At 41.2% G+C, this 15,468-nt stretch overlaps 1 protein-coding gene across 1 annotated transcript in view; it reads left to right on the forward strand.

Moving 5' to 3' along the window:
* The first annotated feature begins 3,062 nt into the window (after positions 1–3,062).
* Positions 3,063–15,468, forward strand: part of GLG1 (golgi glycoprotein 1) — a 162,052-nt gene continuing 149,646 nt past the window's right edge. Inside the window, exon 1 of the mRNA XM_081807360.1 lies at positions 3,063–3,536. Coding sequence (XP_081663486.1) covers positions 3,090–3,536 — 447 coding nt within the window. The 5' untranslated portion in view covers positions 3,063–3,089. The remainder of the gene's footprint in view (positions 3,537–15,468) is intronic.

A 15,468-nucleotide genomic window follows, 5' to 3' on the forward strand; every position in this document is an offset into this window, starting at 1 on the left:
CGGCTCCGGTCATGGTCTCGGGGTCCTGGGATTAAGCCCTGCATCGGGATCCTGGGATTGAGCCCTGCATCAGGCTCTCTGCTCAGCGGGGAGCCTGCTTCTTCCTCTGCCCCTCACCCCACTCATTCTCTCTCTTTCAAATAAACACATAAATACAATCTTTTTTTTTAAGATTTTATTTATTTGAGAGAGTGTGAGCTGGGGGAGGAGCAGAGGGGGAGGGGGAGGGACACGCAGACCCTGCAGTGAGTGCAGAGCCCATCCAGGGCTCCATCCACCACCCCCCCCACCACCACCCTGAGATCATGACCTGAGCCGAAACCAAGATTCAGTTGCTTAACTGACTGAGCCACCCAGGTGCCCCAGATATAGTCTATTTTATATTGAAAAGTCATTGCGGTCGGGAGACCCAAGTTTGGTCAACCCTCTTCCCGCTGGCTTAGGGGTTTGTACCTTGTATAAAGTCTAGACTTGCCTGACACAGCCTGAGCTGGCGAGGTTCCCAGATTTCTCTGGGTTTCTTGCTTCTTGGTCATTGTGATTTTAAGATAGGCACATACACTCCTTCCTATCTCCAGAGGCAATCTATGGCTGGGTCTAGTGTTTCCTCAGTGCAGGATGAGAGATAGGCAACTGCTGCCTTCTCAACAGATTGTCAATTTCTAGCCTTAAACTAGTTTATTTTTAAATGTTTTTAAAACGTTTTATTTATTTATGTAATCTCTACACGCAACGTGGGGCTCAAACTCACGATCCCGAGATCAAGAGTTGCATGCTCTTCTCACTGAAACAGCCCGGCGCTCTTAGCCTTCAACTTGTTTATTTTTTTTAAGATTTTATTTATCTTAGAGAGAGAGAGAGAGCTAGAGAGAGCAGGGGAGGAGCAGAGGGAGAGGGATAGGGAGATAATCTCTAGCACACTTCGCACTGAGCGCAGAGCCCAATCCCAGGACCCTGAGAGCATGACCTGAGCCGAAACCAAAAGTCAGAGGCTCATCCAACTGTGCCACCCTGGCACCCCCTTAAACTAGTTTAAAATAATCTCCCACTTGTTGTCTGAGCACATGCAGACCCATTATTGAAAATTAATGGCCCCTAGTGACTTTTCAAGAACTTCTGGTGATGTCTCCAGCCTGCTAACTGACAACTTACCTATGCCGTTATCTGTTAATGAATATGTATGTTTATCTGGTCAATCCTGGGCTGCCTTAGTCAATGCTAAAGTTAGCATCAGCCTCAGGACCATTTTCTGGCAGTAGCGGGGTGGAGGGGGAGTGTTGGCGCAGATGCCAACATACCCTCATTCCCAAAGATAGAGACCTGCTGGCAGCCATAGTGGGGGGTTTGTACTCCCAGGATATTCTCGGTCTCCGGGATTCCTTATGGGGTCTCTGAATCCCCACCCAACTTCTTCTTTTTTTTTTTTTTTTTAAGATTTATTTATTTCAGGGGTGCCTGGGTGGCTCAGTCGTTAAGTGGCTGCCTTCTCAGGATCCTGGGATCTAGCCCTGCCTCCAGCTCCCTCTCTCTCTGCCCCTCTCCCCGACTCGTGCTCTCTCTCTCACGCTCTCTCTCTTAAATAAATAAATAAAATCTTTAAAAAAAGAGACTGATTTTAGAGAGAGAGAGCCTGTGAGAGCGTGCAAGTGGGGGGAGGGGCAGGAGAGAATCTTCAAGCATACTCCCTGCTGAGCGCGAACTTGAGGTGGGGCTTGATCTCACAACCCATGAGATCATGACCTGAGATGAAATCAAGAGTATGACACTTAACCTACTGAGCCACCCAGCACCCCCCCCAACTTCTTAGACTCTAGTTATGTCTGATTTGATCTTCATTGCCCATTTGTGGGTCAGGACAGAAGAAGTTGCAGTTTTGAACATTTTGAACATCCCAGTTGGGATCCTATGCCCCTAGCTATCCTCATTCCTCAATATGCTGTACTGGTAGAATGGGATAAAAGTGCACCAGGGCAGTGAGAAGCCTCCCTGATCCTCTTCCCAGGCTGGCAGAGTTCATCCTGGGCAGGTGTTTCAACCCTGCTGTGGAGAACTTGTTACGATCTCTGTGCCATTCCTCAGTTGAATTAGAATCCAACCCAGGCCTGATACAAGGCTCAAATGACAATCGACGTGAAGACCTTTGAGAAGGTATTATCTCTCCTCTAAGGAAAGGGAGGGGATACGGTGTGAACTGAAACAACAATCTCTGCCTAATATGAAGATGCTGCATGCCCGTCAGCAGAAACAGTTCCGTAAGGCACAGACTTAGAAACCTAAGACCTCAAAGACCTGTTTTGTTATTTTCTTTTCCTCCTTTAAACACGAGGTTAAGTTCTGGTCTACCATCAGGACTCTGGCACAAAAGGCTTCCCAGTTTATTAATATTGGCTATAACTTTTTAAGTTCTATATTGTGGGCTAGGCACTTTCCTTATCATTTTTTTTCTAATCTTCACAATTATATTTCACATTAGAGCTCCTCCTCTTCTTCATGGGACGAGAAGAATGAGGCTCAGAAAGGTAAAGGACTTGCCTAGTGTGCAGGGGAGCAAAGATTATAACCGCGTCTCTTCTTACCCCGGAATCTGTGCTCCTAACCATTATTCAAGACTGCCTTCTTCCTGGGTAAGAAAGATTGAGGCAGGCAGAAAGCAGCAGGGAGAGATGCAAGAAGAGGCTCTTAGATTTCGGAATACACCTGATCGTGTAAAGTTCACCTCTACACACAAAGTTTTTTGTTTTAGTTTTTCCCCCCAATCACTGAACAGGCGACATACTCTACCGGCCATCTTGGTTGTGGCAATCCCAATTCCTCTTTATTTTTCTGTGACGACAACCAAGGGAATGAGGCAAAGCCGCCCAGCCCAGGCTTTTCAAGGCGCTCCAGCAATTCCCCAGGCAAAAAGCCTCCAGGGCCCAGGGCGTGGGCCGTTTCAAGCGCAGCCTCCTCCAAGGTTCCGCTCCCGGCTCGCCGATCTGCGGCGGCCGGGGAGGGGCTCGGACTGGCCCCACTGGGCCCCGCCCGCGGGCCCGCCCCCTCATTTAAATACGCGGCGCCGACGGGTGCGTCGAGCTCGCCGCGGACCCAAGATGGCGGCGTGTGGACGTGTACGGAGGATGTTCCGCTTGTCGGCGGCGCTGCAGCTGCTGCTGCTCGCGGCGGCCGGGGCCCAGAAACTCCTGGGCCCGGGCGGCCACGGCCACGGCCAGGGCCAGGGCCCCGGGGCCAACTTTCCGGCCTTTGTAGGGCAGACTGGAGGCGGCGGGCCGGCAGGTCAGCCGCTGCTCCAGCTGCCTCAGTCATCTCAGCTCCAGCACCAGCCGCAGCAGCCGCAGCAACCGCCTCAGCCGCCGCAGCCGCCTTTCCCGGCGGGTGGGCCTCCGGCCCGGCGGGGCGGAGCGGGGCCCGGCGGGGCTGGCGGGGGCTGGAAGCTGGCGGAGGAAGAGTCCTGCAGGGAGGACGTGACCCGTGTGTGTCCCAAGCACACCTGGAGCAACAACCTGGCGGTTCTCGAGTGCCTGCAGGACGTGAGGGAGGTGAGGAGGCGGGACGGGGCCGGGAGGGCCAGGCCTGGTGCGGGCCCGAGGGTGTTGCCGGCCTTGGACGCCGCTGACGCCGGTCCGCTGCTTCTCTCTCTTCCTCTGTGCTGCGCTCCTTCCCTCCCCGTCTCTAACTAGCTCCCCAGCGCATTCCGAGAAGAGGACCCCCCCCCCCCACCTTTCATTCCCTCCCTGGTACGGGGGTCTGGGACTCAGACCTGGCTCCTGGCGGCTGTCTGCGAAGGCCCAGAGCGTGTTTATGTTTGCTCCGGTCTTTTGTGTGATGCTCTAAGCACAGTGGCTCCTCGCGGAAGACCTGCTTAGAATTTGGCTATTTGTTTAGTCTTGGACAGTTCGTAGCAGCCCTTTTAAACATGAAAAATGGTTGGCGGGCGTACCTAAGCTGTTAAGAAATGATCTATTTATTGGCAGTAGATAACGTTTGTTTAGGTAACTCAGGTTCTGTTCTGATGTGTATTGTAGTCAATACCGAATTTACTGTCTTTACCCCATTCTTTTGTAATTTAGCAAATTCGTGTTATCAAATAGGGTGTTGAAGCTAATGTATCTTTTTTTTTTTTCTTAATTTCTTTTGGTCAATTTGTAGTGAATCTCAAGCTATTACTCCAAGTAAATTAGAGTCCCAAAGCTTGAAAAGTTTTGGTGGGGGGACAGCAGTCGAAGCTGTAATACCTATACAGTATTTGTGATTGGGTTGTGGGATCTTGCCTTTCTGACGTCTGAATATGATTTTAGAGTACCTTTTAATGAAATCTAGATTTAATACTCTTTAATGTGAGTCAGTTAACTGACATGTCTTCTCTTGATTTAATGCTGCAGACATATTTGAAAATTCTCAAAGTTTGGGAGCAACTCTGGTAGGGTTCTGGGGTTTTTGTTTGTCTGTTTGCTTGTTTTTTAAGATTTAGGTGTATAGAATTAGACCTAGAGGTTGACAAATAGAATGAAACTGCTGCTTGATACAGTTTTGTGTGGGAAGTTGTATCATTAGAATTCTGTAAGGTGTTCATGATCATGGGATCGCTGGTTTGTAGAAAATTGCTAGGCTTGACAGTACTCCCCGCCCCCCCCTCCCCCCCGCCCCGTCCCGTCCCACTGTGATACCTGCTCTAGTATTCTATACAGAGTAATTCATAAGAGGAAAAGACATACATAATCCGAAGACAGAGAGAAAGGAAATTTCCTGAGCCAACAGAAATGTGGGGCGGCAAATGACTTCTCACAAATCTACAACTTGAAGACTAGAAGGATAATTCATTGTCATTCTTTATTCTTCAGCTACTTCTCTAGTAGATACAGCTGACATTCTTAAACTGTCAGGTTTTTTGGAATTTTCTATTTGGTCTTTGAGGATATAAAATCGATGTTGTTCCCTCAGAGTAGGACCCTAATATTGGTGACCAAACACTTTGTTTGTGGCTTATGGCAGAAATAGGATGTTATTAGGCAAAGTGGCAAAAAATGGCCCATGCTTGGAGTACGTCTCTTTGTGTACATTAGGGACATTTGGAAACCTCCACTTACAAGAGCAGGCTTCCTTTGTCATGCAGTAGAAGTGTGTAGCAGCTTATATAATCCATAAATAACAGATTTGACCACTGTTGGAGTCTGTTTAATTTTGTAGGTACTGTCTTGCATTACTTAGTGCAGAGAATCTGTATTGAAAATGGAGTCCCTGCTCCACATTTGACTGTAAGATCCTCAGCAAGGATACTCTTTCAGTAACTACGTTTTTCCTCCCTTATGGAGATGATATATAAACTCTTTGAGGGTGGTTACTAGGTCCTTTACTTCCTTTGTAACTTTCCAGATTACTTAATTCAGTGATGCGACTCAGTAAATATTGCCAACAGATTGAGGATGAATAAACCAATGAAGTCAGTTTTATGCTCCAGAGGAAGAAGAAGTGTCATGTAAATTGGAGTTGGGGGTATTTTGGGGAGCAGAGCTTTCCGAATTTATAATTTAGTTAATTTTCCTCTGATTTTATATACATAAAAGTTGAAAAAAGAGTACCATGAATGACCATGTATGTTCTTTAGGAAGTGGAACTATTTTCTTTTTTTATTTTATTTTTAAGTAGGCTCCTTACCCAATGTGGGGTTCGAACTCACAACCCTGAGATCAAGAGTTGCATGCTCTAGGGACTGAGCCTGCCAAGCTTCTGGAGGTGGAGCTATTTTAAACTACCTTTTTTTTTTTCTTTAAAGACAGCAAAAGAACATTTAAATCCACTTAGTCTGAGAATTAGTTAGATCTGATTTATGTGTTTGAAAGCACATACCTGAATTAAAGAAAGAAACTGCCTCGGCACATTTGAAGTGAAATTATGGAACATATTTTGTATTTGCTTTTTGCTAAGTAGTACTATTTGATAGGGAAGTTGGTATAATGTGCTTCTTTATCCCTTTGGGTTTTCTTTGTTTTTTGTTTGTTTGTTTTGTTTCCTTCTTTATCCCTTTGGATACAAATTTGGAGGAGACTGTTCTCTGTGTACTTGCTATTAGAATTATGGAAAGGCAAAGCATGTGAATATTTAAATGGTAGTAAACATTTGTATTTTGAAACAACATGGGGGTATATAGTGTTAGGTTCAGTCTTGAGCTCAAATATTTTAAGATTCTCTCTACTGTAGTGTTCAAAGTTATGTAGTAATTCACTTACAAACTTTATTTGAAGGTATTTATGGCTACCTTTAAATAATTTCAACTGATACTTTCAGTTTGTCTAATGTATGGTATATCAACAAATTGAAAATCTGTGTGTAAACTACAGTAAACCTGCATATGGACTATAGTTCACAGCTTTTCCTCAGTCACTTTGGCTGCTATTGTGAATGTTATGTGTTATGTGAGGGATTTTTTTTTTTTTTTAACCCTTTCAGATGAGTCATGCTTTTTAAAAGGTCAAGTATACCCAGTGGGTCCACTATTAAATAGTAGATGTAATAGTACTAATAATGGGATAGTAGTCCTGGGTGTGTGTGTGTGTGTGTGTGTGGTGTTGGCATGTGTTAGTGTATATACATGTATACATATATATGTTAGGTTACATATATGTATATATATATATAGAACTAGTAGTAGTGCTAGTCATAAAAAATGTAACAATGTATAAAGGGGAAAAAGGAAAAATATACCCTGGGCTGTTCTACCAGGTGGAAGAATAATAATACCAAAGAAAGAGAAGGTACTGCTATGTAGTTAGTATTAAATGAAGAGATAAGACATGCTTTATGTTGAGAGTAATTTTAAAATACTTTATGTATTTTTGGGGCGCCTGGGTGGCTCAGTCGTTAAGCGTCTGCCTTCGGCTCAGGTCATGATCCCAGGGTCCTGGGATTGAGTCCCACATCGGGCTCCCTCCTCAACGGGAAGCCTGCTTCTCCCTCTCCCACTCCCGCTGCTTGTGTTCCTGCTCTCGCTATCTCTGTCTCTGTCAAATAAATAAATAAAATCTTTAAAATAAATAAATAAATAAATAAATAAAATACTTTATGTATTTTTGGCTGAAATGACCGGTGTTATCTTGTCTTTAGAAGTTTCAGATGGAGGGGCGCCTGGGTGGCTCAGTTGGTTGGGCGACTGCCTTCGGCTCAGGTCATGATCCTGGAGTCCCGGGGTCGAGTCCCGCATCGGGCTCTCTGCTCCGGCAGGGAGTCTGCTTCTCCCTCTGACCCTCCTCCCTCTCATGCTCTCTGTCTCTCATTCTCTCTCTCAAATAAATAAATAAAATCTTTAAAAAAAAAAAAAAGTTTCAGATGGAGACATTGGTTTCTTGGGAGTTTATTAGTGATGTGCGTAGTTTTTCTTAGGGTTTTGTTTTTTTAATATCTGTTTTTGTTAGTTTTTTTTTTTAAGATTTTTTATTTATTTATTTGACAGAGAGATAGAGAACACAAGTAGGCAGAGCAGCAGGCAGAGGGATAGGGAGAAGCAGGCTCTCCGCTGAGTAGGGAGCCCGATGTGGGGCTCGATCCCAGGACCCTGGGATCATGACCTGAGCTGAAGGCAGACGCTTAGCTGACTGAGCCACCCAGGCGCCCCTGTTTTTGTTAGATTTAAAAAAAAAACCTTTCTAATATGGAAAATTTCAAGTACGCACAGAAGTAGGATAGTATGGTGATATTCCATGTATGCATCACCCAGCTTCAGCTGTCTCTACATTTTTTGTTCGTTTGGCACAGGAGTTGGGAGACTGGCATATTTTTTTTTTAAAGGTTTTATTTATTTGACAGAATGAGACACAGCGAGAGAGGGAACACAAGCAGGGGGAGTGGGAGAGGGAGAAGCAGGCTTGCCGCTGAGCAGGGAGCCTGATGCAGGGCTCGATCCCGGGAACCTGGGATCACGACCTGAGCCGAAGGCAGACGCTTAACGCCTGAGCCGCCCAGGAGACTGGCATATTTTAAAGCAAGTCCCAGACACATGTCATTTCACTTCCTTTCTTTTTTTTCCATTTCACTTTCTAACTACTTGAATGTGTATCTTTGATAAGGACTTAAAAAAATAAAACTGAATGTAAATATTTATTTAAGATGTACTCTTTTATGTATTGAACAGGAATTAACATTTAAACATTACAAACTGTAAACCCACTTTCAAACTCACAGATGAACATTTTTATTACTCTGTTCTTTAAAAAGAATTTTTTATTTTTGAAGATTTTTATTTTTCAGTAATCTCTATACCCAATGTGGGGCTCGAACTTAAAACCCTGAGATCAAGAGTCTCGCACTTTGTCAGCTGAGCCAGCCAGGTGCTTCTACTCTATTCTTAACCTTTCATTTAACGGTATCCTAAGATCATGTTTTGCACTGTCTGTATTATCTCATTTAATATTCTTGATAGTCCTGAGAGGTGAATGTCTTATTATCTTAGTTGAGAAACAGGCTCAGAGAGATGAAGTAATTTGTCTGATGTTACGTCCTAAGTGATAGACCTGGTATTCAGCAAGTTCTCTTTGACTTCAAAGTCATACACTTTGCAATCTACCATGGATGGTTGCAGCTAGGGAAATTGGTATGTGACTTTTGAGAATGCCAGGGTTTCAGAAATGGACACAAAATGAGAGGAGTTGCCTGGAATTAGAATCCTCTTTTCTTTACTACTGAGAACAGTTTGGGTAGCAACAAGTCCTATGCACTTGAATATTGTAGATTTCTCAGGGAGACAGACCAGCATTATTAGACAAAGCTAATTTAATTTCTAATTTGAGCCCATCATGAGCAGAATTTCTGTTTAATGAAAAGATTTTCAAATTCCATCTTACCTGAAGCAGGATTTGTACTAGTATAATGGAAGAATTTAGACATATTTCCCTACTGTTTGTATTGAATCCATGGACCAGCACAGAGTGAATTAGGACTAGAGCTGGCACTGCCACTAGCTAACCATACGACTGTGGGCAAGTCTTTTTACCACTTTGAGTTCTGGTTTCCTCGTGTATTAAATGAGAGGTTTGGGTAATAGTACAATTTCTAAGACCCCTGTTCCTTTTTTTTAAAGTTTTATTTATTAGAGAGAGAGAGCGAGTGAGCGTGTGCACGAGTGGGAGGGAGGAGCAAAGGGAGAGAGTCTTAAGCAGACTGCTCTGAGCGCAGAGCCCGACTTGGGGCTCGATCTCACAACCCTGAGATTATGACCTGAGCCGAAACCAAGAGCTGGATGGGTGCTTAACCAACTGCACCACCCAGGCACCCAGTAAGATCCTTGTTATTTAACCTGTACAAGTTTCCTATATTCTGTGTATATGTTGTGTAGTTTTTAGGATTTATAGGTATACCATCTCCTGATTCCTTATTCATTCATGGGAGGAAATAGTGATGTGAATAATGCAAATGGCAATTAATCCAAACAGTGTTTGGCTTTAGGATATGTTATGATTGTTCTGTTTGAGCCAATGTGGAATTTCCTCCAGTGCTACCTCTCAGTGGTTGGAAGCAATCTAACCACAAAATCAAGGCGTTATTGATCTTTTATTATGAAAGAACACTAGTGCTTTAAGATACCACCACTGCTTACAGTTGGTTTGATAAATGAGATTGTGATCAAGAAACAATTATGTAAGAGAATGTTAATCTGTTGGTGCTGTACAGACAGTAAATTGTTTAGGGCAATGAAAAGAGCCTAAAAATCCTAAAAAATCAGGATTTAGGCTTGAGTGGAATCCAGCTCTTCTGCTCTTAGCTTAAAAGTTTTTTCTCCCTAAGGGGCACCTGGGTGGCTCAGTCGTTAAGCGTCTGCCTCTGGCTCAAGTCATGATCCCAGGGCCCTGGGATTGAGCCCCGCATCAGGCTCCCTGCTCCGTGGGAAGCCTGCTTCTCCCTCTCCCACTCCCCCTGCTTGTGTTCCCTCTCTCACTGTCTCTCTCTTTCTCTGTCAAATAAATAAATAAATAAAAATCTTTTAAAAAAAAAGTTTTTCCTCCCTTAAGTTGTGACTGTTGAACCATGTCATAAGTGAAGATACACATGAATTCTTAAGTTTGATGTGCTACTTATATTTTTCTAATATACATTAAACAAAATACATGGCCATTAAGTATACAGTACTGACACCTCTGAAATTATCTTTCTTACCTTCTATGGTACCTGCTTTGGAAAATACCAAGACTGGATTATCTCTTAAGATCCTTCTAGCTCTGATACTTTGTGATTCTGTGATCTGTAAGAATACAATTATGTGCAAGACACCTGGGTGGCTCAGTCAATTAAGCGTCTGCCTTTGGCTCGGGTCGTGATCCCAGGGTCCTGGGATCGAGTCCTGCATTGGGCTCCTTGCTCAGCTGGGAGTCTGTTTCTCCCTCTGCCTGCAGCTCCCCCTGCTTATACTCTCACTCTCTTTCTGGCAAATAAATAAAATCTTAAAAAAAAAAAAAAGATAACAATTATGTGCAAGAGAATGAAAAATTAAAAGCACAGGTGAAAGGGGGAGATACTTTAAGAGATTTAGGGGGTTGTACTGATGAAAATAGAGTTTGAGAATTTTTTTCAGTCCAGATTATAAAGGGTCTTAGATGTACCACTGGCTCGTTCTCCAAGTAAAGCCCAGAAATGGGATGTGTTTTTATTCCAACCTGAGATAAAAATATTCTTGCAGATAATTGAGAGTTACCTGTAAAATTCCACTGTCATTGATGAGAAGTACTTTTCTAAGAAGTCTCTTAATAGAGTGCTTGCTTAATAGTGTATAGTTGCTTAATAATTCATTGTTCTTTGGAAGAAAATAAAAATACTTGAACAGTCCAAAAGATGAAATGGTACATTTCTCTTCTGTACACTTCTCCTAATGTGTTCAAAACCAGTTTAGTCAGCAAAAAACAAAACAAAAAACTTCACCTGTTTATATATTTGAAAAATAAGCATTTAAATTGGCTTATAGGATGTCATGCAAATTAATTTTTCATCCTTCAGCAAACATTTATTGAATACCTACTATGTGTAAGACACTGTGCTGAGTGTTAGAGAATATAAATACCTGATAATAGTTTGCATTTATTGAAGGCTTTCTGTGTCCCCTGTGCTAAGGGACCAGATGTTTTCCAGGCATTATATCTCATTTAATCCTATCAGAGATGTATTATTATTATTTAATGAGGAGACTGCCTCAGGGCCAGTAAGTGGTGGAATTGATTTGAAAGCAAGTCTGTCCAACTACAAAATAGCTCATTCCTCTTCCATCCCTGTGGTAGTCCAGTGTGGTAGTCACCAGCTCTGTGTAGCTGTTGAGCATTTGAAGCATGAATAGTCTGAATTGGGATGTACTCTAAGTGTAAAAGACACTTGATTTTAAAGGCTTAGTACAAAAAAACAAATGTAAGATAGCTCACTAATTTTTTATATTGATTATACATTTAAACGGCAATATTTTGGATTAAATACATTATTAAAGTCAGTTTTACTCTATTTTTTAATATGACACTAGAAATCATAAATAATAGATGTGGTTTACATTTGATTTCTAATGGACAGCACTGATCTGGAAGAAGAAAAAGATATCTTTACTAAATAATGGTTCAGTCGGTTAAGCGGCTGCCTTCGGCTTAGGTTGTGGTCCTGGAGTCCTGGGATCGAGCCCTGCATTGGGCTCCCTGCTCTGTGGGGAACCTGCTTCTCCCTCTCCTGCTCCCCTTGCTTGTGTGTGCGCTCTCTCTCTTTGTCAAATAAATAAATAAAATCCTAAAAAAATAATAAAAAAATAAAAATTAATGTAAGTTATGAAATAATAAGTACCATAAAAGAAGGGTAAATTAAATGCTAGGGTATATGCTAGAGGAAGTGGTTGGGAGGATCAGAAAAAAGCTTGTCAGTACTTTTCATTCTTCTTAAGTTGATTGTTCATATCATGAAATTCTTTTTTTTTTAAGATTTTATTTTTCAGTAATCTCTGCACCCAACGTGGGGCTTGAACCTACCACACTGAGCATGCTCTACTGACTGAGCCAGCCAGGCTCCCCCATATCATGAAATTCTTAATGTAGCTACTTTAAAATGCCTCCTAATCTGGCATCATTTTCATGCCTAATTTATGAGTTGTAAGGGGTGCTCCTTCAAGTTGAGAAGAACAATACTCAGAAAACTGGAAGTCAGTAAGTGGTTCATCTTTATTTGGTTGAGTTATAGAAATTGGAAACTTATGAAGGAATCTCAGATGATGGCCCTTCAGAACTGTGCCAGTGCTAACTCTTGTATCTGCATTAAAATAGAGTGTGGAGGAACAAGAAGTGTGGACTGGAATCTAAAAACAATGAATTAAGAGAACCAGGCATCTATTTTCATTCAGCTTTAATAATTTTACTGAAATTAGAAAATTATATTAGATTGAATGCATAGTATTTATAGTACCTTCTAATGAAGATGTGAATATCATGTATAATTCTTTGTAGGGGGAGGAGTCATAGTGAAATGGGTGCTCACTTGAATTCCTGGATCTGTACATTTGTAAAATAGAACAAACTCTTAAATTGTTTTTGTGTTCCTTAAAAATAACAAATGTGATATATATTTAGAGTAAGTAAGATAAACAGTGAATTGAAATGATGTGGGAGAAAAATTATCCAGGAGAATGTGCATACAAGCTATAAATCAATTCAAATGCAAAGGAACAACAAAGAAGGAAAGAAAAAAAATAATGTTTAAAGAAAGATACAGAAAGTATCTAGGAAGGTTTCTTTTGTAACTTAAATTTAAACTAGAAAGAGCCTGCATAGTCAACAGAATTCCCAGAGTTCCTGCACTGTCCATCAGCTACGTAATGTGATAAACAGTTGAAGTGGACAGAAACTTCAAGGAGGGAGAAGGGGATGTAACGGAGGGTTTTAATCATGAACAAATCTGCCTTCTGTTAATTAGTACCATCTACTGAGCACACCTATTTAACATAAGAAATAAAAATCAGAATCACAGCCCTGGATTCAAATCCCAGCTCATTTATCACTTACTCTGACCTTGGGCAAATTAATCTCTTCAACCTTCAATTTTCTTATCTATAAAACTGAGATATGAAACCCACTCCCACAGGGTTATGGTGAGAATAAAAATTTTTTAAATATGTAGCCTGTGCATCAAATTGCATTTGCCCATAAATGGTCTTTCCCTTCCCTTTTTCTTCGTTGTTGCAGATGAAATCATTCAAGATTAGGTTTTGTGGGGGCGCCTGGGTGGCTCAGTCGTTAAGCGTCTGCCTTCGGCTCAGGTCATGATCCCAGGATCCTGGGATCCAGCTCCACATTGCATCGGGCTCTCTGCTCAGCGGGAAGCCTGCTTCTCCCTCTCCCTCTCCCACTCCCCCTGCTTGTGTTACCTCTCTTGCTATCTCTCTCTCTCTGTCAAATAAATAAATAAAATCTTAAAAAAAAAAGGATAAGGTTTTATGTTCAGTGTGTGTTAAGAGAAATGTGAAGTGAATGTAATGTGCCACACCTTTTATGCAATACTTCCTAGGGTCCTTAATGAAAACTTTAGTTGAACTTACTTAGAGTAAGGTCAATAACATTTATAGTCTTTTTTTTGTTGTTTTCTTTCAGAATTTTATTTTATTTTATTTTAAGTAATCTTTACACCCAATGTGGGGCTTGAACTCACGACCCCTGAGATCAGTAGTCGGATTCTCTTCTGATTGACCCAGCCAGGCGCACCGAGAACATTTATAGTCTTTACTGAGTATTTAAAATGTGTGCACTTTGAGATTATGGAGTGCAAAGGAGTGAATTCTCTGGGAAAAGGAATTCAGTTCTGCCCAATGTTCTTTAGTTCTCTTGGCCTAAATGATGCCTAAATTTGGAGTATACTGCCTGTCAGACAAAGGAAAGTCCCGTTCTTAAATAGAAGAGGAAAAGAATTAGTTCTTGTATTCTGAAGACAACATTACTTAACGCAGATCCTCCCTCTGCAGAACGGAATGACTAAGAACATAGCTTTTTATTAGCTGAGAAAAAGAAGGCATTGATTCTTTTTGCCCTTTATAAAACCAGATAAATATAAAAATCACTGAAATTTTCCTGAAGATTGGCAATTTTTCAGAGGGAAAGTAATATGTCAGGACTTTGATATTGCTAAGGTTGGAACATTCTCTGGCCTGTGAAACAATCTATATTAAAGTATAAATACATAAATTAATCATATGTTAAGGATAGTGCAAAATATTTTCAGTATGCAAGACTTCTTTCTGAGGTAATTAGGTAGCAGAGTTAGTTTTGAATACTTTTGAAACAGTTAAAATTCCACAGTCATGTTATTAAAACTGATTTGATTTATTAGGACCTCACTGTTTGCCATGTGTACAGATAAAAGTTTTTGGTGTGTCTGGTTGTTTTTGTTGTTTTATTATTATAAGAAGTTTGGAGAAATTATACTATTGTATATTGACTTCTACCTTGAAAGTGTGTCTAAAATAGGAGAAATTAGAATAGTGAAAACAGAAATCAGAAGAGATTGGTGGGGTTTCCTTCCTCTTATGGAGACAAATTTACATTCTTTAGTGCCGTGATCTCTGCCTCCTCCTCCAGCTCTGCCTCCTGCTAGCTCATACAACATCCTGCCATCCTCTGTCCCCAGCCCTCTCCATACGTGGTGTAGTGGTGTAGGCTTCCTACACCGCCTTACAGCCTGTCAGTTTACAGAGTATTTATGTAAATAATATTTGTTGATAAAGATTTTATATTCAGTGATTTGGGAATTTTCTGCACCAGCATATTGTTCAGTATCTTTCCCTTTGCATAACCCAGTGGCCCTCTCCCACTCCAGCTCTTCTTTAGGCATGGTTTTCTGGCTACATTGTTTTTATTAGATTGAACTGAAGAGTTACCAATATTTGGTCATATTTGATTTATAAAAGGAGCAATTTCATATGGTTCAATCTAATAGTTCAGATTTTGAGTAAATAATATCTGCGTTTACAGCAATTCCATTGTTTACTTTTTTGTATCATCTTGAAATCTACAGTTAAGAGTGAGGAGATAGGATGAATTTGTCATTTTCGTGGAGAGTTTCACCTTGGGAGTCTTCCTGAAATTTTTTTCCCCCTGACCTTTTTACTTGGTTTATCTGCCCCCAGGACCAAAAGAAGAGAATCAGAATCAGTCTAGATTATCTTACACTTTTGCTTATCGTTTGTAAAATATTTACTGAGCACTTACTCTATGGGTTAATTAATAAGATTATTTGGCATAAAAAAGGTGACTTAAGAGTTTTGTTTCATATAAAATAATGTGTTCCAAAAAACTTTTCTTAACTCTTGCAGTAGTGGAAATGTGGAACCAGGTGCAAATATCAGAAAGGACCTTACCCAAATACACTTGGCTTTTTAAAAAATGAGTATTAGCCTAACAGTCTTCTCCCTAAATATTTAATTAATCTGAGTCAAGTAAGTTGCTATCCAATATGTGATTTACAGAACCCTTTTTTATG

The sequence above is a fragment of the Leptonychotes weddellii genome, chromosome 16, assembly GCF_054177405.1.
Source record: "Leptonychotes weddellii isolate Sample4059 chromosome 16, ASM5417740v2, whole genome shotgun sequence".
Classification (NCBI taxonomy): Eukaryota; Metazoa; Chordata; class Mammalia; order Carnivora; family Phocidae; genus Leptonychotes; species Leptonychotes weddellii.